Raw genomic sequence first — 22,341 nt, forward strand, 5'->3', positions numbered from 1 at the left:
TGTGTATATAATCCTTTGTATTCTGCTCACCCTGCTTGGACTTCTTGTCCGCAGTATATTATAAACAAACAAACAAACAAACAAACAAACAAATAAATGAATAAATAAATAAATAAATAAATAAAATGCGTTTCCATTAGTATTCTACTGGCTAGGCTAATTGGCACACTATTTTTCAGGCCAATGCTTTTCAAAAGCAGGATATGATTTTTTGGGTCATTGTTAGAATTTTGCGAGATCTTTTAGTGCAACCGCAGTGCAAAAATAGCGCGTTAGGCAGCGTGTTAGGCAGTGTTAGACAGCATTTTCAGTGCTGTAATCATGCCTCTATCGTGTAGTGCTGCCATCCCATTTTCTTTGCTAAGCCACATCTTTTCCATCAACTTTTCCTTCCTGGTTAGGCGAAGAAAAACATTCTTTATAACTAGTCATAGGTTTAACCGCACACCTGCGATTAAGATTGGCCTGAAAACAGCTCTCTAGCGGGTTCACTTCTTGATTGGGCTAGCTCACTAGGTTTCGCTTAAAAAAGAGTACGCCGCAATATTAAATAATATACCACTAAAAACAACAGAGACAAGTGCGAGTTTACTGTTTCTTTGGGATAAAGATAAGAGACGTCGGGAAATACGGTCTTTATTCAAGACGCATCGGAAGGAACAGCATAGAAAAGAGGAAGGGGAAGCACAAAGAAAAACAATAGAAAGGATGGAAGTGGGCAGGTATGAAATGTTAAAACATCTGTAGATCATGTAGAGAAGCTAGTGACTAAGACAAAATTCTTTAATTGTTCGCTTGTAAAGCACTTTCGTGTATGCGAGGAGGTGAAACACACCACCGTTAGTCAGAGAGCAGTCAAAATGCAATTCCAGGCTGCGTGGACCGAGCCGTGCTTAGGTACGCCGTAGTGGAGGAATCCTGAAATTTTGACCACCTGGGGTTATTTAACGTGCACCTAAACCTAAGTACACTGGTGTTTTTGAATTTCGCCCCCATCGAAATGCGGCCGCCGTGGCCGGGATTCGATCCCACGGCCTCGTGCTGAGCAGCCCAACACCAGAGCCACTGAGGGTACTTTCGATAAGCAGTGCTTTCATAACAACATATAAAATGCTCATTGGCATAATTTTTTAGTGAGTAATCGTGCAGAAAGTATATTCAAGAAATATTTAACCCCATACGGCGCGGCTTGATGTTGTAGACTTCACGCTGCATTTTCTCAAACTAGGTAGGCGCGTGTTGCGCTTTTCGATAACCGGATAACCGTAATAATTCGGTCAAAAGCGTTAACCGCCAAACCAATGAAACGTTGTGCCCATAACATTGCATTCTACTTTGAAAATCATCATTCCGTTCCTGTAGTTATATGAAACAGAAGTAGATTTAACAAGTAAATTAAAAAATACAAGGCAAACAAAAGATCAAACTGTTGCAGAGTTCCTAAGCTTTAAAATTTGCTTGAAGGTGCACTTCGTGGACGAATTCCAGCCATGTGGGGCACGCCTGTGACGATGATGTACCGTCAGGCAGGTCGTCATAATCCTGTGCACTACATTATATTTATATTCAAAGTCAAAAACGGATGTATGTTCTCAAGATTTTTTTAGGTTTTCACAAAATTTGCTGCATATAACTAAAGCCATTCCTGTGTGATAACAATGCCAAAGCCTGCAATTTATTACATATTCAGGCTTAGTTTCCGAGAAGTGCACTTCAAACTGTAACGAAAGTTCTAGATGGTTTATATAAATTGTGAGCCCATTTGAACCTAAACTCCATCTTACATGTGGTGTATTCAGACTACTATAAATGATTTCCGATATGCTTTATTATTGGTTTATTACCAGGAATAGGTCCCTTGTAATTGGCACATATGTTAGCAGGATGCGAAAAAGAGAATATTCGAATCATGATTCCTGTTTTTTTTTTTATTATTGTTCCAGTTTTCTTGCAAACGTAGGTGAAGTACGTAGCTGTGGCAAGCGTTTCCTTCAGAAGTCCACGTTTAGGATTTTTTCGGACAGGCCTTCTTTATCCATTTCACCTTTTCCGCGCCCTTTTTATCTTCTAAAAGAAAAAAGAAACGTTGAATCACAAACATCCTTCGGCAGACAATTACAATGTTATCATGTCCTGCCTAATTCGACGCAAGTTTCGCAGGTATGGGGCATACACTAAGTGAAGACAACTTTGCGAATGATGCGATAAGACTATTTGTTGCGCTTGCGTAAACAGTTTGATATGCATGACAGCTTACTTGTGGTGGTACGCATGAATTTAATTTGCTTCGCTAGTGGTAAAATTATTTGACCGCTAGCTGCATATTACTCCATACGATGGTGTTGTGACCCTGAAAAAAACCGCATTGTCGTTTCATGCAGCTGCTTGTATTATTTTGATATTGCCTGTCGGTGTGCCTGTTTATATTCGGCGTCTTGTTCCTTTTTATTGTTGCATTGTGAATACCTAGAGCGCCATTTTATCTTGTGCGACTTCAGTACCTTGTACTGCTCCTGATCAGCATTTACTTCCTGAAGCAGGCAGAATTCAACAAAGGTGGTCCATGAGCGTTGCGTTAGTGTTACGTCGTTGAAGAACCGGTGGTGTCTTTGTTCTGCCAGTAAAAAAAAACTGCTAAAATCACGGTACTGTTTACTATTATGTACCTTGTATTGGCACCCAACAACTTCATTTCTTTAGCATGCGCCATGCTGATGATAAATGCTTCCAGGGCTCCTGTTCTGTAAAAATCCACAAGCCGGCGGAATGTTCCCGCGGACAAAGGATCCCTACCAATACATGTTTTCTTCTTGTTCTTCCAACTTCCACATTCCTGTTGAAGTTATTTGTTGTATTAGATGCCTCCGTTTTTTATTGAGGAGTACTTCTGCCCTTGCTCCGTCGCGATAAAATGTTCAATACCTTGTAGAAAATGGCTCCCTTTTTCGTGCTGTTATTATGCACGAATAAAACGCTTACAATGGTACCCATTACAAGACGCAGCCTCAACGAGATTTTGATGACAGGCCTTGCTTTTGATCTCTAAGCGCACTGACACAAAACCTATATTCACTGTTTTCTTTTTTTTTTTGCTGCAATCGCCCATGCAATCGCATAATATTTAATTTGAATAATGATTAACCAAACCAGGTTTCATTTTATCACAATAAAGTACCATTTGGTTTCGTTTAAAAATTAACTTGACTATGTAGATCAACAAAATACAACGCCGCATTCGCTTTTGCAACAATGTGCAGAATTACTCGCGAGTTATGTACTCGCAATTAAAATCCGTCACTGGAGCAGCCTACTTACTTTGAGACTTACTAAAAAAAACCTTTGTTTTCTAAGTTAAGTGCCTAGCAGGAACATGATATAGAAAAATATAAATATACCATGACCAAATGTAGAGTGCGTGAACAATAAAAGACTAATGACAATATTGTTTCGAAACCTTTTTAATGACAATAATCTATTCTGAAACTAATGAACTGCAATGTATTACCTAGCATTGGAAGGAGTACACAAAATTCGAAGTTTTCCATCTGACCGCAAAATTCGTGGAATATGCCTTGGTTCAGAGTCGTTGACGAATTTTCTCCTAAGGGCTCGATATAAACTGTAAATCGCGTGGTCTTGAGGAGTGTTGTCTAAATAGTAAAATTGGAACTTTCCTGATGCACCTCATACTTATACATGGGTGATAAATTACGGAATACAAAGGGAACTTAAGGCGCCTCCGGTTACTGTGTACACGGCTTTGTTGTTTTATTAGCGCGAAGTTTTGTTTCAAAATTATCACATGGTTTTGCCTGGGCTTGTAGATTTGTCGGTCACCGATTTGGCTATCGCCAATTATGTTCCTCCTGACTATTAAATAAAGAATGTGCGTCTCATGCCGCGATTCGAGTCTCACCCATCTAGTGGAGCAAACCGATGCTATAACCAATAGGCCACAATACTTTTCTCCTGCCACCACCAACTACTTCTTTTTTAAATGATCGCGGCGAGTTGATGATTACAATTTACACACCATGGCAACATACCCACGACGGGTAATCTACCAAGAAGCGTGTCCGTCTGCTGATCATGATGATGATATCAATAGTGTAGCACGTAACCACAACGGATGTCTGGCCAAGAAATGGGAGGGAGGTATTGTGCTCCCGCCAACTAAACCCTTCATCACTGCATGTTGATGATTGTTTTCCATATTATGGCACATACTCTAAACGGGAGAACAACCAAGACGTATGTCGGCCTGTATAATTTGATGACGATTCTCACACTATGGCACACACCCAGAACGATCGACTGGCCTTGATGTGGTCGCTACATATTTGCCAACAGCTAGCTCTTTGCGATTTTCACCAAGTGTTGATGCTCATTATGATTTAAATACTATGAAGCACATCCACAGCCAAAAGAGTGTCCTGATATTGATTAGGATAATGATTTACATACCTTGCGACGCACCCATAAGAAGGGAACGGTCAAAAGGCCTATATCCGCGTGTTGATTATCGACCGTTTATTATCGATAATTGACCTATCCCACAGCCTGGGATGAAACAGTAATCGGGTGGTACATATCGTGCCAATGCCAGCAAGGCGTTTGAGATGATCGCCGGGTGTTTAGGGGGAGCCTATTCAGCTTAGCTATGGGCCAAACCCACAACGGGTAATCGGTGAAAGAGTGGCAGTACATTTAAAATAAGAAAGAATGATGAAAGTCACGCCAATATAAGTTACAATATTTTCCGTGTTGGATAGTATGGGTGAACTAAAAAACATGCGCACGCAAGTTTACGCCATATACAGAAGAATCAAATGGGCAGATTTCTAGCATTTGATTAAACTCTTCAAGAAAGCTTTGCTTCGCGTAGACTTTGACATGTGCTTTCAACCTGATCGCGAAAGGACACGACGTCGTGTTTCAGTGGCTGCCTGGTCATCGCGGTATCTCCGGCAACGACCTCGCTGACGAAGCTGCTAGAAAAGCTCACGAGGGAGCAACCCTTGTTTCAATACCTTTATCGCGGACCGACGCAGCCCAACACTTAGGTAAGCTAGCGCACTCTTTGACATTGGAGAAGTGGCGCACACCTGATTCGCTCACCATCGCTTGCATTCCCTCGATCCCTCTATGCAACTGCGGCTGTTACCAGGTCTTCCGCGAAATGAGGAAACAGTGCTGTGCCGCTTACGTTTGGGCGTCGCATTCACAAATGCTTATGCATTTCTGATTGGAATGGCTGATAGCGCCGAGTGCAATGCCTGCGGTGTCGAGGAAACCATAGAACACCTACTGTGCTACTGCCCATCTTATGAAAATGAAAGGCAAGACCTCTGCACAGCTCTCAATCAGCTAGATGGAAAGCCGTTCACCTTGAACAAGATCTCGGGATCATGGCCTCGCATATCACAGCTACAAAAGGCCACAAAAGCGCTGCTGCGATATTTGAAAGCGACCGGATTGAGTCAGCGTCTGTGATCCGGACTGAGTGACCGACTGATATCTCCAGTGGACTTTCTCTTTTCCTTTTTTTTAATCTTTCCGTCCCCCTTTCCCTTTCCCCAGTGTAGGGTAGCCAACCGGGCTCAGTCCTGGTTAACCTCCCTACCTTTCATTTATCATTTTCTTTCTCTCTCAACCTGCATAACTTCATTTTGTGTGTGTGTTATTGGCACGCGCAGGTTCTTCTTTTTCCATCGAGACCAATGTTCGCTTGTATGTAATTACATCGCTCTCGACCAAGACATGCGTGCTGTAAAGGTGCTCATACATGCCGCAAAGCCGGAAGTTTGGTGGCCGTAGGGAGCCAAAGAAAAAGCACTTACTCATAGACAAGGATATATAATTTTGCGGCACTTTTAAGACAAAGACAAGTTTCAAGAATGAACGGGTACTTACTTAGGCATCGCTGCATACACAACTTGCAAGTTGAAAACGCGGCAGATTTGCTTTTACATACTGGAAATTGGAATGACTCGCACGTTTGTGTTTGTGGGTTAAACCACCACCTGAGAAGAGAACGAGAACCAGCGCAGTTCGTCTGTTGCGGCCGAAATGAGCATCTCGAAGGTCGTAATCTCCAACCTGAAACAAAGAACATGCAGATTTAAAACTTCCTTATTCTTACACAAATATATCTGGAGTTTTTCAACTAGTTTCATCATAACATAATATGACAGATGTTATTGGGAAGGTTGAGATTCGGTGTTGCACATTCACAAATGTGAGCCTGCAGGCGTGATCACTTCACTAGAGTGTACTCTACGGTTATGTATGAACTCATGTAAATAAAAAAACATGTAGGTATCTTCATTCTTAGTGCATTTCCCCCTGTATTTCTTCTAGTCAGTCGTAATGTCTTTGAGCATTTCTCCTTGTGTAGTAAATATTTTTTGACAGCATATCTATTTCATCAGGTTTCGACATATGCATTTCAGAGGCAATGGGCAATGCGATAAATATAATAATGAGAAATAGAAACATTTAGAGAAGGTTCTGCGATGGCACTTAAGAAAAGTAGAATGAAATAAAAGATTACACAATATAAACATGAAACATTCAGAAAAAAAATGTAGTATTATGCAAAAACTAAGCAACGAATGAGTTAGTTACAGCGTTTTCGAAGAGACGAGGATCTAATTTACTGATACACAAAAAGGTCATGTTCTAAAAACGTGTATCTATCATGTTGATTTTTCTGTTTGAATCTATTTTTCTGAAAGGGATGGCTACGAAGCTAGGATGGAAATACCTGTTGCAAAATGCAGGGAGAGGAGGCGAGGGTGGCAATATTATGAAGGATAAGAAAGGAAATAGGCAGTGCCCAATCTTCATTAGTCATATCATAATAAGCCAACAAACATTGATACTAAGGCCAGCATAGGCAAATTATCTGCACTCCTTAATTTAATTAACGACGTGATCAATGAGTGGAAATAAAATTGAGTGAAATGAACTCACCGCAGGTGGAATAATCCTTCTGACGTGTAGGATGCTCTTAATAACTGAGCTACCGCGGCTTTGTTTTCCCATCCAATTTCTAGCGTATTAAGGTTTATCTACTAGAACAAATCTTGGAATTATTAGCGATCACCGCCACTCATGGCCGTGGCAGACGATGTGGAACTACCTTTTTGCCGCTGGCGTGATTTCTACGTGACATTTTTGGCTGTAGGTAACTGATCCATAAGGCCACACATGCTATCTGAAGGCATGAAAGGTGCCGGATTCGAGAGCCTCGCTATGTAAGAAACTAGAAGAAAGAATACCGAGTTATACCGATCTTTATTACTCATTTTGTCATTCCATTTATTATCAAAAGCCAACAATCAAAGACACGGAATGCATAGGAGAAATTACCGGCAGTTTTGATTAAAAGGAACTTATAAATAATTGGAAATGACCTGCGGCCAGTTGCTTTCTATTCATCCACTCTCACTTCCACTTAGTTATTTAAATTAAAAACTACAAGTAGTTTCGATTGCGCACTCCTTAGTTTCTTATGACTGTGCATATATATATATATATATATATATATATATGCACACGCTCAGAGATGTATCTAGGCGTGCACAATATTTTACAAGGAAGCTGTAGAACGGCAGGGAATTTCCGTCGTCCGTGAACTAGCTCCATGGCGCTCCTCGGCGTAACCGCGGGAAAGCGCTGGCGCCACCGCTCACGCGTTCGTCGTCATAATCTCCTTTCACAGCTGGCTTCGTTGCCGTTGATTGCTTAAAGGGGTATAGGCCATTCGTTGGCAAATGGAAACTATATTTATCAGCAGTATCATCGTAATCAAAAGTCATCATTAGCAACGGCTAGATTATCGTCGTCGTCTTCTACACCTAGCTTGTTTGCGCCCTCGGTGCAACCGCTCGCACGCTCGTGCCTTTGCTCGCACGTTCGTCGTTGTCGTCTTCTTCCACAGCTTGCTCCGTTGCCGCTCATTAGTTCAGCGTAGAGTGAGTGAGTTAAATAACTTTATTTCGAGATTAAAACGATTCGCGTCCGGCGAGTTAGTGGGCTTGGGCCCCCGCCAAGGTTACGGCCAAGAGTTCTTGCCTCCCGGCGGCTTCTTTGGCCCGCTGGACGGCCCATAGTTGGTCTGCCGGGCTCAAGCTGAGCAGCGCGGCCCGCCATCGCGCGCGGAGGTTGTCGATGGAGGCTTCCCTCTCATTGTCCTGTATTAGTTCCTGGCATTGCCATAGTACGTGTTCTAGTGTGGCTCTGGTGCCACGCTACTTGCATCTATCTGTTGCATATATGTCTGAATAAATAGCGTGCAGTAGTATCGGACTCACGCACGATTTGCTTTGTAGTTGTCGTCGCTGGACAGCTTGCGATCTACTGGGTTGTAGATGGGGTGGTGGATAAGTGCATCTTTGCATCTTGTAATGGTTTTTGATGTCGTTGAACTTGGTCATTCTGTCTTGCCATTCTCATACCTCGAAGGGCTCGGTCGAGGGGTCTACATTCGTAGCAGCTCGGAAAGTGAGTACTCGAGCTACACTGTGTGGCGCCGCGTTAGGGTTGTCCTCTCCCATTGAGTCGGAGGTGTGGGCTGGTATCCACAGGATTTGGACGCATCTGTCTTCACTTGTTTTCTTTTTCTGCGTATGTTTAGCCCCTCGGCTGAGATCTGGCCTTATCCGAAGTTGCGTACTGCCGTCTGGGAATCGCGGGTTATATAGTACGCGTTGGTTTTTGCTAGGGCTAACGCTACAGCCGCTTCTTCAGTCGTTTCGATGCGTGTCGAGTTTATAGTCAAGGTTTTGCAGCATTGTGTGTTGTGGTTGAGTACTGGTGGGACAAAGCTGCGCTTGTGTTTGTAACTTGCTGCGTGTACAAAGACCGCGTCCATGTTTCTTCCGTAGTTCTTCGCCAGGTTCTTTACCCTGCTTTTTCTCCTGCCTTCGTGGTGTACAGGATGCATATTCTTGGCTAATGGAGGTACCGTGAGTTTGGCCCTTATTTCCTTGGGTATGTCCCGTTTGTCTCCTTGTTGTGTGTGGTAGCGGATCCCTAAATTATCTAAGATGTGTCTGCCCGCAGTCGTCTTGGAGAGGCGTCTATACGTTGCGTTTCTATTAGCTCCTCTAGCGTGTTATGCCGTCCCAGCTCTAGGAGTTTCGCCGTGTCAGAGCTTAGCTGAGTCCAATCGCTTCTTTATATAACTTTCTAATAAGGCATTTTCTTCTCAGGCCTTCTTTTCAGCGGTGTACCATCAGTGGCATGGTGCCACATACGTAATCTGGCTTATAATGAACGCCTTGATGATTCTCAAGACGCTTGATTCTTTCATTCCCTCGTGCATGTTGGTGATTCCCTTGATCAATCGCATCGTCTGAGAAACTTTGGCTTTGATTTTCCGAATGGTTTCTGCGTTGGTGCTCTTGGCTTCTATTATCATTCCCAACACCCTTATCTTCTCGACCTTGAGTATGGGTTATCGATTTTGGGTCATGGGTTGTATGTCTATGCAGGTTTGTGTGTTGTGGTTCTTGGGAGGTCTCCCCTTTAGAGTTGGTCTGTACAGCAACTGCTTGGACTTTTCGGCCGAGCATGTAATACCGGTGCCTTCTAGGTATTTATCGAATGTATCAACTGCTTCTTTTAGTCTCTCTTCAATCGGTCCATCGCTGCCATCGTTTATCCATAGCGTGATGTCGTCTGCATAGATTGTGTGCTTGAGTCCTTCGATTCTTTTTAATTTTCTAGGAAGATCAATCGGAGCCAGGTTAAAGAGCATAGACAATATAACCGATCCCTGCGGTATGCGTGTGCACTACAAACAGGCACTTTTTCGGACGTCAGATCTCAAGCCGTGATTTTTGCATTCTTGTCCGTTCAGAAGATACGTATATAGTTGTAAGTCCGCTCGCCCAAGCCGAGGTTGCTGATTTGGTGCAGTATGCTTAGCTGTGCCACATCTCTGAATACCTTCTTGAGATCTAGGCCGAGGATGGCTCGAGTCGATCTCCCTGGTACGTCTATAACTCGTTGCTTCAGCTGCAGCATGATGTCTTGTGTAGACAGGTTTCTTCGGAATCATATCATCGTGTTTGAGAGGAAGTCATTGCGTTTTGTGTAGTTGGTGAGCCTCGCGAGGAAGGCATGCTTCATTAGTTTGCCCACGCAGGAAGTAACGATATGGGTCTAAGATTGCCGAGTTGTAGTTGTTAGCCAGGCATTGATATAAGGATGACTTGTGCCGTCTTCCGTTGCTGCGGTATCTTTCGTTGTTTCCAGCACTCGTTGATATATTCTGTTAGTTTGCCAATGGACGCGTCGTCTAGGTTTCTGAGTGTCTTGTTAATAAGGACGTCTGGGCCCAGTGCCGATTTGGTGCAGAGTTTGTGCAGGACAGCTGTTATTTCTGCCTCGCTAAACTGTTGATCGAGATCCGAGTTCTGTTTCCCCTCGTATTCGGGAGGAATACAGGTTGATGCCTCCCATATGTATGAGTTCGACCTCTTTTAAGAATTCGTGCTCGGTTCTTTTACACGCGTATAGGAACTTGTGTATGTTTTGTCTGTGCACCGTTTTTGTTTCCTCAGGGTTAAGGATATATTTGAGCAACCTCCACGTCTTGCTCGTGCTCAATTGCTCATCCATCTCCATACATAGTTCCTCCCATTGTCGCCTTTGGTATTGTTGTGCATATTGTTCTATTTATTTGTTTAGTAAGGCTATGTTTTTACTTAATGTGATGTTATGGTTCTTCGGTTTCCATCGTTTCTGCAGCCCTGGTTTGGCCTCCCACATGTGCAAAAGCCTGCTGCCTATCGCTTCTAGCTAAGCTCTTGCGGGATCACCTGCGTTGATTTGGAGATATCTTCCTTTAGATTGGCTCTCCACTGATCAATGTCTGTAATGGTTTGTATGTTCCTTTCTTCCCTTATTTTCCTGAATTTCACCCAGTCAATTCACCAAATCAATCAAGTGGAAAGCTTCTACGAAGACGTGGAATCGGCGATGGGTAAAGTTAAAACAAAATACACTATACTGATGGGTCACCTCATTGCCAGGGTACGCAACAAGCAGGCTGGAGATAAATCAGTGGGGGAATATGGCATATGCTATGGAATAGCAGGGGTGAATTATTAGTAGAGTTTGCAGAACAGAATAATATGCGGATAATGAATACCTTCTTCTGCAAGCGGGATAGCCGATAGTGGACGTGGAGGAGCCCGAATGGCGAGACTAGCAATGAAATATGCTTTATACTCTGCGCTAACCCTGGCATCATACAAGATGTGGACGTGCTCGGCAAGGTGCGCTGCAGTGACCATAGGATGGTAAGAAATTGAATTAGGCTAGACTTGAGGAGGGAACGGAAGAAACTGGTACATAAGCAGCCGATGAATGAGTTAACGGTAAGAGGGAAAATAAAGGAATTCCGGATCAAGCTACAGAACAGGTATTCGGCCTTAACTCAGGAAGAGGACCTTAGTGTTGAAGATATGAACGACAGCCGTATGCGCATCATTAAAGAATGTGGAATAGAAGTCGGTGGTAACTCCCTTAGACAGGATGCTAGTAAGCTATCGCAGGAGACGAAAGATCTGATCAAGAAACGCCAATGTGTGAAAGCCTCTATCCCCACAGCTAGAATAGAACTGGCAGAATTTTCCAAGTTAATCAGCAAGCGTAAGGCAGCTGACACAAGGAAGTATAATATGGATAGAATCGAACAAGCTCTTAGGGACGGAGGAAGCCCAAAAGCAGTGAAGAAGAAACTAGGAATAGGCAAGAATCAGATGTATGCGTTAAGAAACAAAACCGGCAATATCATTACTAATATGGATAAGATCGTTCAAGTGGCTGAGGAGTTCTATAGAGATTTATACAGTACCAGTAGCACCCATGATGATAATGGAAGAGAGAATAGTCTAGAGGAATTTGAAATCCCACAAGTAACATCGGAAGAAGTAAAGAAAGCATTGGGAGCTGTGCGAAGGGGGAAGGCAGCTGGGGAGTATCAGGTAACAGCAGATTTGTTGAAGGATGGTGGGAAGATTGTTCTAGATAACTGGCCACCCTGTATGCGCAATGCATCATGACTTCGAGCGTACCGGAATCTTGGAAGAACGCTAACATAATCCTAATCCATAAGATAGGGGACGTTAAAGACTTGAAAAATTATAGTCCGAGCAGCTTACTGTGCATTGCCTACAAAGTATTCACTAAGGTAATTGCAAACAAATCAAGAACACCTTAGAATTCCGTCAACCAAAGGACCAGACAGGATTCCGTAAAGGATACTCAACAATAGACCATATTCACACTATGAATCAGGTGATAGACGAATGTGCGGAATATAACCAACCCTTATATATAGCTTTCATTGATTACGAGAAAGCGTTTAATTCAGTCGAAACCTCAGCAGTCATGGAGGTATTACGGAATCAGGGTGTAGACGAGCCGTATGTAAAAATACTGAAAGATATCTATATCGGCTTCACAGCCACCGTAGTCCTCCATAAGGAAAGCAACAAAATCCCAATAAAGAAAGGCGTCAGGCAGGGAGATACGATCTCTCTAATGCTATTCACAGCGTGTTTACAGGAGGTATTCAGAGACCTGCATTCGGAAGAATGGGGGCTAAGAGATAATGGAGAATACCTTAGTAACTTGCAATTCGCTGATGATATTGTCTTGCTTAGTAACTCAGAGAACCAACTGCAATGCATGCTCACTGACCTGGAGAGGCAAAGCAGATTGATGGTTCTAAAAATTTATCTGCCGAAAAATAAAGTAAAGTTTAACAGTCTCGGAAGAGAACAGCAGTTTACATTAGGTAGCAAGGCATTGGAATTGATAAGGGAATATATTTACTTAGGACAGGTTGTGACCGCGGATCCGGATCATGAGACGGAAATAATCAAAGAATAAGAATGGGCTAGGGTGCGTTTGGCAGACATTCCCATATCATGAACAGCATGTTGCCATTATCCCTCAAGAGAAAAGTGTATAATAGCTGTGTCTGACCAGTACTCACCTATGGGGCAGAATCCTGTAGGCTTACGAAAAGGGTTCTACTTAAATTGAGGACGACGCAATGAGCTATGGAAAGAAGAATGATGTGTGTAACGTTATAGGATAAGAAAAGAGCAGATTGGGTGAGGGAACAAACGCGAGTTAATGACATCTTAGTTGAAACCAAGAAAAAGAAATGGGCATGGGCAGGACATGTAATGAGGAGGAAGATAACCGATGGTCATTAAGGGTTACGGACTGGATTCCAAGGGAAGGGAAGCGTATCAGGGGGCGGCAGAAAGTTAGGTGGGCGGATGAGATTAAGAAGTTTGCAGGGACAACATAGCCAAAATTAGTACATGACCGGGGTAGTTGGAGAAGTATGGGAGGGGCCTTTGCCCTACAGTGGGCGTAACCAGGATGATGATGATGATGATGATGATGACCCCCGCGTTTGTCGGGGCCACCATTGAGCTGGATTCCGTTTATGAACTGGTCGCTCCCCAGTCTTCCTATGCGTTTAGCCATCTTATTGATTGTATATTTTTATCGAACGTGAGACGTGGTGTGCAGTTGTCACAGACGCTGTTGTCGTGCCTTGTGGGTGTTGCTAGGTCCGTGACGAGGGTAAGACCTTCCTGTTGGGAGTCAAGGCATAGATGTTTGTCTTTGGTGTGGACATACTTGTACCTCCATGTGGTGTGGGCGGCGTTAAAGCCTCCTATTATCACCTTCCGATCACCGGCTTTGTTGAGCGTGTGTTTGAATAGTGTTAGTAATATGTGTATCTTGAAATTTGCACTGCTGTATATGTTTAGAACAAATATGGTAACATTTGTCTTGCTTGATGGTATAATTTCAAGTAGTATGTTGTCTATATCTCTGACTCGTGTGTCATGTTGTACAACCGTATAATCTCTTCTGACTGGGGTGGTAACGGCATTGGTTTCTCCTACATCATTGCCTATAGTATAGTACCCTGATTGTCTGGCGAGACATATCGTTTCTTGTAGAATTATAACATCTGGCTTTTCTTAATTGTTTAGGTATTGATACAGATTCACCTTCTTATTTCGGGAACTTCTGCAATTATATTGCCATATGGTATATCTATTTTGCTTTGCTTGGCCGTGGTTATGCTGTGATGTTAGATGCCGTCGGGTATAGTATCGACGGCTTGAGCAGTATGGAATACTTGGGTGTTGCCTGGACTGTTTCAATTTCTTTTGCAGGGGTTACAGCTTCCATTCTTTCTTCTAACCTCGTTATCCTTGCGTTTATATTCTCAAGATGTTGCTCTTCGGGTTGTAGTTGTTCTGCGACTATGCCGACCATGGCCGCCTTAATTGATTCTTCCATCCGGCTCTTGCGCTCTTCTATATTTTCTCAAGTTTGGGTTGAAACTTTTCTAGACGTTCCATTCTGATGCTTGCGGTTTTAGTTTTCTTGGGTTTGCTCCTGTTGTTTTCAGTAATCTCTGCCGTCTTGCGCTTAAACTGAAGAGTATTGCTGTTTTCTTCCACGTCCATATTCTCGCTCACCGTCGTGTTTGTTGTGTCTTCGCTCGGTTTTCGTTTTTCAACTTGGTGTTTGTGAACTTCTTCCTTTAACCTCTTATTCTCTTCAATCAATACTATTCATTTGTTGTTTCATTGTGGTAACGACTTGTTTAAGCTGTGCCAGCTCTTCCTCTAATTTATTATTACCTACAGCCTCCACCTCGGAACGCTTCCCCTTGACCACACTTGCACAGCTCACCGTTGGTGTTGCCGTGGTGCCTTTAGCACTCTGGGGTTCCTTGGCCTTGGACCTGGCCCTGCTTCTGGACCTAAATCTGCTCGACCTGGCTCCTGACCTCGATCTGCCTCTCCTGCTGGACCTGGACCTGCTAGGCCCTTCTTTCGAAGGTTTTGAAGGGGGTTCCGGTCAATTCTTCAAGATGCTTAGGTCTTGTGGCTCATCTCGCGTCGTATAGTTTTCTTTTCTTTGTCTCTTTCTTGTTTAATCCTTTCCTAGCGGCGTTCTTCGCCAAGAAGGGGATCTTGTATCTTTCCTAGCGTTCTCCATCTGTTGTAGCATGATCCGTCTTGCATAGCTGACACTTAGCCTTGCATTCATGGTTTTCCGGAGGGTCCGCCGACCCGCGTCTTCGGCAAATCTTGTCGTCTGGGTTGGTACACACGTCTACTCTCTGTGGCAATCATGCACATTGGTAGCACATGTCCAGTTGTTTCTTTTATACACACCGCAACAAGGCCGCACCGTATCTCACGTAGCTTGGGACCGTGTATCCGTCGAACAGTAAAATCACGTTTGTTGTGTTGCCCATTCACTTGGCGGCGATTGCTGCAGCATTTTTTGGAGTTATTACTTTTCTCATGATGTCTTGTGCGCTGTCTTCCAGTCCTATGCGTAGAAGTTAATTTGTGTTCTGTCGTCGTAATGGGGAGGCCGCATTAATTTTTTTATATACAACGATATCAACCATTGCTTAAGGCGGTAAAAGCCATTTATTGTCTTACGCCATGAATGCATCTAATAGCAGAAATGATACGAGAATGTATTGCATACCTGTCGTCACGATGCCTACCGACGAGGTGTGCTCAACAACTTCGCCGGTCAACCACCTCCACAAAATGGAATTGCTTATCACTTTTTTTACTTGAGAATGGCTTTTATTTTACATTGCTTGCTATACTATATTAGTTAAAATGAAAGAATTCGGCGTAGCAATCTTGCACTGCCTCTAATTTATTCATTTCTGTAGTGTGGGAAGAGTCCCACACCGTTATTGCGTATTATATTTACGAGCGTACGTAAGAAATGTAGAGCTGTTAGCTTCGCCGAGATGGTGCAATTGTAAATTTTCTTAGAAAACGCCGGAGAATTCGAATCATGAGTAGTTTGTTTGAATTTGTTGTTTCCAACCAAAAATGTTGACGCCTACTTCGCTGTCGCTATCACTTTCACGTTTGCGCCTGAACCGTGACTTTTTTGTACGTCTCTTCACCGGTGCTGTGAGGGTTCACATTGAAGCCAGATCAGAAAGGTACGCAACTCCTTTGTTTGAATCACAAGAAACAGTGACATGAATTCTGTTCATTCGCAGGAGTACAACTGCTTTTAGACGCGATTGTTTCTGTGGGCACTTACCCTTATTGTGTTGCTGCTTTGCACCAGCAGTGCCATTCGCACCGGCTTGCTCGGGATGGTGTTCTCCTGTTTGGGTGTTAAAGAAAAAGCGTGTTTCCTTTAGCATTTGTGATATACAAGTAGCATCAGGGGGCGCGAGAAGCAGGCATTAATTATAAATCCACGTATTATTCAGGGTTTTCCTGTTTTTTGTTTCTGAAGTACACAGCACGCTTATCAAGTAAGATATTTTGAGTGCACTTTTTTAACGCGTTCCTAAAAAAAACATGGTTGGTCGTTTTGTTAAGCTATATTTTATTTTTTTCGCTGAAATATTGACAGGTGCACAATGCCAGTTCCCGTAAAATAAAAGCTAAACGGCCGTAGTAACTGAGCAATGGGTGCTGCAATACGAAGTAAATCGAAGCTTCCTTCGCATATTATCCCGTAATTTCACCTATATTAGTCGGTCGGGTTCTCGCAAAATAGATTCTTTCTCCCGGTTTAAAAGAAAAGATGTGTGTCGAGATGTTTTAATTAGTAGGCCACAGTCACTTTTTGTACGGGCATAAAAAAAACAGCAACAGTAGATTGTGGAAGCAATCAGACGTATACTTTTCATGCACAAACACCAACTAGTTCATAGAGATGATGGCTGCTTGTTGACGATTATGATTCCCACACACGGAACATACCCACAACAGGGGATTGCCTAAGGAGCGTGTCAACCAGCTTTTTTTCCCTTTTTTCTTGTTTCTTAAAATATTTTTTTGTCAAGACTGAAGAGGGTTCTACTTGGCGACAAGCCGATCAGCGACAAACCGATTGACTGACTCAGGTCAAACCATGAAATAATAGGCAAATAAAGGTTCACTTTGAAACGAAAAAGAGTGGATTTGCTTGTTTATTTTTTGTACCTGTTGTTTCTATTTGTGATTTTTTTCCATTGTTGCTGCTAAGTCGAGACAGTGGAGATAGCCTTCCTATCTCATTGATTACAATTGATTGCCACGGAGCTTGCTGAATTCCTGTTGCTTTATTGTGCTTCGAGATAGCGGTAGAGTATATATGTGCTGACTAAAAGAATAAAGACAGTTGATTGTTAGTCAGCATTGTGGTCGGCGTCCCTTTCTTCTTCCTGTCGTCTTGCGCTGTTTGTATGCTGGTAATCATCCAAGTACTCCGCGTCGCAGCAAAGAAGTCCATAAACTGTCATTGATAAGCTAAACGCGAGTTATTATATTCAATTCCTCAGTTCGCTCGTAATTTCACTGCTGATTTGGAAACATTTTACTGCGAATATTGTGTACGTGGTCGGCAACAAGGAAGGTTCGAGAGGAACATTGATGGGGGTTACCACGTCACCGTCACTTTTTTTTGCGGAAGAAGCACGAATAAGAAACTGTTATTTAGGATGTTTCAACCTACAAACATTTATGCAAAGCTTGACAATACTAAGCCTGTGTATATGAAGTATAACCATCACCGAAGCACGAAATGACATACTAGCGCGTACTATAGGGGGCACACGAAGTACGTGACAGTGGTTTAGCACGCCTCGTAGCTATTGCTGTACTCCAAGTTGATCTTCAGCAACATTATTGGAATATGTTTATACAACCACCACGAGCTGTTGCTATCCTAGATGTCATTGTGAGCGAGGGCCTTGCTTTATGTTTCTGCCACAAATAAAGCTGGCGAAACGCCACTAGCGCAAGTCGTACGAAGCTGGATCATACGGTCTAACTACACCCGCCATAAAAACATATTCGAATTAAATGTAAATATGATATGAAGTATGTTCGAATAGGTGTTTATTAATCGGAAGTAGGCAAATTTAGTATCATATATCTTCAATAAAGCTGAATAATTTCTAGGAGGCGATTTACCTGAACACAATTTTTGAAAACTTGATGATCCACTATTTTTTCCAACTTAAGCTCAGAATTCCAACATCTTCTCCATCCTACCACTGATGTCTCTAGTGATACAAATGGGGAGCCTTCCATAACTAATGTACGAAGTGGTGACGCCCTGGGCTGTGTTCTTTCTTTATATTGGCTGAAGTATGGCGGTATACAGAGGCACTTGGAAGGAGCTCTTACCATTAGTTCCTTGTGGCTTAGGCGACTCGGTAGGATTCTCCTTGGCAGGATCGGCCGCAGGATTGGCCGCAAGATTGGGCCCGTTTTGAGGCATCGCATTTAAAGAGCCGCCATCTTCCCCCTCATTTTGTTCTTCTTCGTCTATAATGAAGACAAGACCACATGTTGTACCTGCTGTTTGTTATTCTGAAGAGCAAGATGCCAGCCCCTCAGGCAAAAACGCGTGGTCTAAGCTGAAGGATTCTCTACTTATCGCACTTCTTGTGCCTAAAGCCAGTGATGGAAAATAGTCATTATTGAAGCTTTGTAAATTTTCAAATAAAGTAAAATATATTTATCTTCACGTATTATCGATAGCCTATTACAATTCGTTGTATTTTAGGTATTTACTAGCATTTTTTGCTCGGACAAACTTCACCTGCTGTTATTGTGATAGCGTACGGTAAGGACCCCCAGGTTGCCCAAATGTGCTGAATCCCCCACTACGGCAAGCTTCATAATGCCATCGTAGCTTAGACGCGCAAAACCCATGAAATGATTTTTTATGTTCAGTAGTGGAACGTTGTCGACGGACGCGTGTTAAATTCCACTTGCGACGGCTGCTTCAGTCGTCGACGGGCGCCCTCAAGGGACATTGGATGTAATAATTAGGCTGGGTGTGGTCCGCGCCACTCTCTTGCATATCCCAAAAGATCCTTCATCCAGTTTCACTACTGATCAGGAACTGTTGATTTCGACCCAAGTATTCTGAATTTATTCCTGAGGTCCTAAAGAAAAAGGTGCTTTAACAGAACGACTTTATTTATTGCTTGTGTACATTGCATCTTTGGCTGCGAAGAATCGACAAAACAATTTTCACCTGTTGGGGCTTACTTTGTTGCCAAGAAATGATAATCATATATATCGCGTGCTTTGCTTGTCTTCAAAAGGAGTGCCATCTTTGTACGTGCGCATATAGCGTTCTTCACAGGAAAGCCGGGAGAAAAATGCTTTCAGGAAAGTAAGGGTAAGCAACAGAGATGCCTTATTTCACTTGGGTAAATCGTGCGCCTAAGAGTGTGTAAATATTTGGTTATAAATATTATTAGAGCACATGACTTGTGTATATCACGCTTCAAAATAAATATATCTACTGAAATAGTGTGTGAACTCTTTGTTGCGTCATTCCATACAAACTGTCTCGAGGACGCCAATTAAATGGGCAGCAAAACTTACGCAAAGAAAAAAGACATTCGTCTGCACTTTCATTAAAACTTGTGAGCTCTCCTGCATCATATGTAAATCTGAAAGTGTTGTTCGCGCAAACTACAGCTCCACGAAAAACAGCTTGATAATTTTGCATTTTTTGTAAAGCGTTATTTTTTATAAAAATACAAGTAATGAATATATATTGCTTTGCCGCTATATGAAAAATGAAGGAATAGCTCAGGAACAATCAGTACAATTATATGTTTAATGTCTCTCTTCAATGCACAAAGAAAAATAAATTATCAGTTTTTATTCAAGCAGCATGGTTTTTGGCAAACTTATTATTTACGCTTTCGTTCGTGCCATGAAAAAAACTTTGAGGAAAGCTTCAGCCGGCGTAAAGCTCTTCTTTTCATCAGGAGGAATATTTCAAAATGTCATGTCATGTTTTTCGGAACGCCTCAATTATTGCATGACACGGCAAATAACCTAAAGCACAGGCTCATACAGTTGGCATGCACTGAAGACATCAAATTCTCAAGGATCCAAAGCTGTATGACGCTTAAGTAACACTACCAAATCAATCGTAATTTTAAATTGGACCAGGAAGATATAACCAGGAAAAGTTCGAAAACAGGTTAAACAAAACCAATGCTTACAGCAAAAATGACACTAATTATTGACTGAAATTTCAATCACGGTGATGCTATGGTAAAGGAATATAAATATATCGAGATGTTAGGTTCATAATGTTTGCGTTCTTTACTTTACCTATAAAGCCTATAAGCTTGCAGAGATACAAATATCGTCGAATAGCTTTACTAATCCAGCGATAACGACACCAAAGTCTAGGTGTAAATTTTTCGTTCCTTTTTTGTAGCTGTTTTATTAAACGAGTCCTCTAGCTAACATTTTTATCTACGTCATTCCACTACATAAGAAAAAGAAATGAAGAGCCCTGGCCGATGAGATAAATTTTAAAGAGCTCAAACATTTATTTATTCACACCTAATTCAAGAGAGTTTCCCCGTACGCATGTCTGCGACTGTAACATTTATTGAAAAATTTGTAGCTTCATGCTACATACAAAATAATGGTGAAACCTTACCCTCCTCGGCAATTACGCAGTAGATGAAGCAGGCAAGGAGAGCATATTGGAAAAATCTCATTCTCGTCAGCCTTGGACCCGGAATAAGCTGTTTCAAAGACGAGTGGTTTCTTAGAACTTTATACTTATCGCGAACCACGCTTCAAACACGCGCATTTATCTGCGTGCAATATGTTACAGTTATCTGCCAGCTCAACCTAAGGAGCGCCGGTGACAGGTGAATAACTCCATTCATGCAGACATCTGAAGGTCCTTGAAGAGGGTGCAAGCGTAAGTATTCTCAGAAAACACTGATGGATGCGACGGTACACGTAGTGCACTGGCTTTCTGGTTATGGCTTTCTGTACAAAGTTTTTTTTTTTGTGGTGCGCATGATGCAAGTGTCAGTGTTATGGCACCCCAATAACCTATCAGACGACCTTCAGTTCAAAGGCAAAAGTGGAGGCCCGAAGTGCCTGTACTATATTTATTACCACAAGCGCCCTACGACAATGATGCTGACGGGGATATGTACCTTAACGCGCAAGCCTTTCTGGTAGCATAGGCACGTAGGCACGTAGAGATTTCATCATGGATTTATGTTAAAGCTAAAGCATATTACATGATGGATATCCTTCCTTTACAACAAGTACTAGAATTCGAATTTAAGCCAAGCGTTCAATTTTGTTGACAGTATATTGTTTCTTCTAAAGGCCTTTATCATGTCTTTATTATGAGTACCTCCAGTCTGGAAAATGTGTCATTCTGCAGGAGGACAATACAGCACACAGTTTCATGGTGGCGTACGAAGTTTGTTATGCAAGAGTGAAGCCTAGATTTATAAGTCTATAGGAGTGACCATGTTGCCATGGGTTTCTAAAAGGGCTTTGTTCAATCCACGTAGGTATGACGTGATATCCCTTTTTTTTTTTGCGAAGCGTTGTCGCAAGAATTCGGCGATTTTCTGTGTTGTAAAATCGAACATACTCAAGATCTTCAGTTTTTCCTGCTTCCAGCGAACATTGATAGCATCACAGAGAGCATATAATGCAACAGTTTCAGTTTCTTGGAGGGTTACGCGAATAGGAGGACATTCCTTACACAAACAATAGCGACATACAGGTCAGCAAAAAATTATTGATTATTCTATGGAATTGTTCACTTTACGGCTTATGCGGAAATCGCTCATTAAAGTGTCGAATAGTAATTTCATGTCTGCTAGCAAGAATCCAGATTAGTCATAATCTTAACACAGCCGTTCCAAAAGTTATCTGAATCTGGTTCCAATCGCCCCAAGCAGCTGTAGCGATGTACCTGGAACCAAAGGTATGTCTCCGCATTTCAGGAACATCCTACAGTATTAAACCGAAAATTGTAGTCCTAGATTACGGACCTTACATTTGCAAGTCTAGATTGATAGATATTTTATTAGAGCCCAACTAATCAAATAGCAAAACTAAATAATCTTATATCAAAATTCAGGCAGAACACACGTAACGATGAATGCAGGCGGTAATGTCAATAACAAAGAAGCAAAATAGCTGTACATCATATTGCGAGCTTCTATTTCTCACTTTCCTTCGGAGACGATGCTCTATTTTCTTTTGACACATAGGCTAGCTTCTGGAATGTGGAGCCCTGTAACGTAAAACAATTCCAATATGTTTTTATTCATATCTCCTGAAATCAAATTTGCGTAATCGCCAACGCAAGCATCGGGTGGTAACTCGCAGGGTTGTCTGAAGAGACCAATCAAACGCTATCCTCATTTATAGGAGGTCACTTAAGTTTCCTTCAAAAACGTATACGATTGCCTACGCTGAGCAGCTTGTC

General features: G+C 42.4%; 1 protein-coding gene across 1 annotated transcript; it reads right to left on the reverse strand.

Annotated features, from left to right (window-relative positions):
* Positions 1–1,920: 1,920 nt before the first annotated feature.
* LOC140219322 (uncharacterized) lies at positions 1,921–21,180 on the reverse strand. The gene is made up of 5 exons (XM_072289106.1): positions 20,530–21,180; positions 18,234–18,374; positions 16,150–16,215; positions 5,914–6,099; positions 1,921–2,067 (listed from the first exon to the last, which is right to left on the reverse strand). Exons 1-5 carry the CDS (start codon positions 20,588–20,590, stop codon positions 2,006–2,008), a joined length of 516 nt encoding a protein of 171 aa, XP_072145207.1. The 5' UTR covers positions 20,591–21,180; the 3' UTR covers positions 1,921–2,005.
* Positions 21,181–22,341: the final 1,161 nt, after the last annotated feature.

Source organism: Dermacentor andersoni, chromosome 7, assembly GCF_023375885.2.
Source record: "Dermacentor andersoni chromosome 7, qqDerAnde1_hic_scaffold, whole genome shotgun sequence".
Classification (NCBI taxonomy): Eukaryota; Metazoa; Arthropoda; class Arachnida; order Ixodida; family Ixodidae; genus Dermacentor; species Dermacentor andersoni.

Excerpts from the sequence above, each read along its gene's own strand:
- LOC140219322 (XM_072289106.1), bottom strand. The coding sequence starts at position 20,590 with ATGAGATTTTTCCAATATGCTCTCCTTGCCTGCTTCATCTACTGCGTA. Across the intron at positions 18,375-20,529 it reads CTGCGTAATTGCCGAGGAGG|ACGAAGAAGAACAAAATGAG; the intron begins GTAAGGTTTCAC and ends TCTTCATTATAG. Across the intron at positions 16,216-18,233 it reads TAAGCCACAAGGAACTAATG|GAGAACACCATCCCGAGCAA; the intron begins GTAAGAGCTCCT and ends ACACCCAAACAG.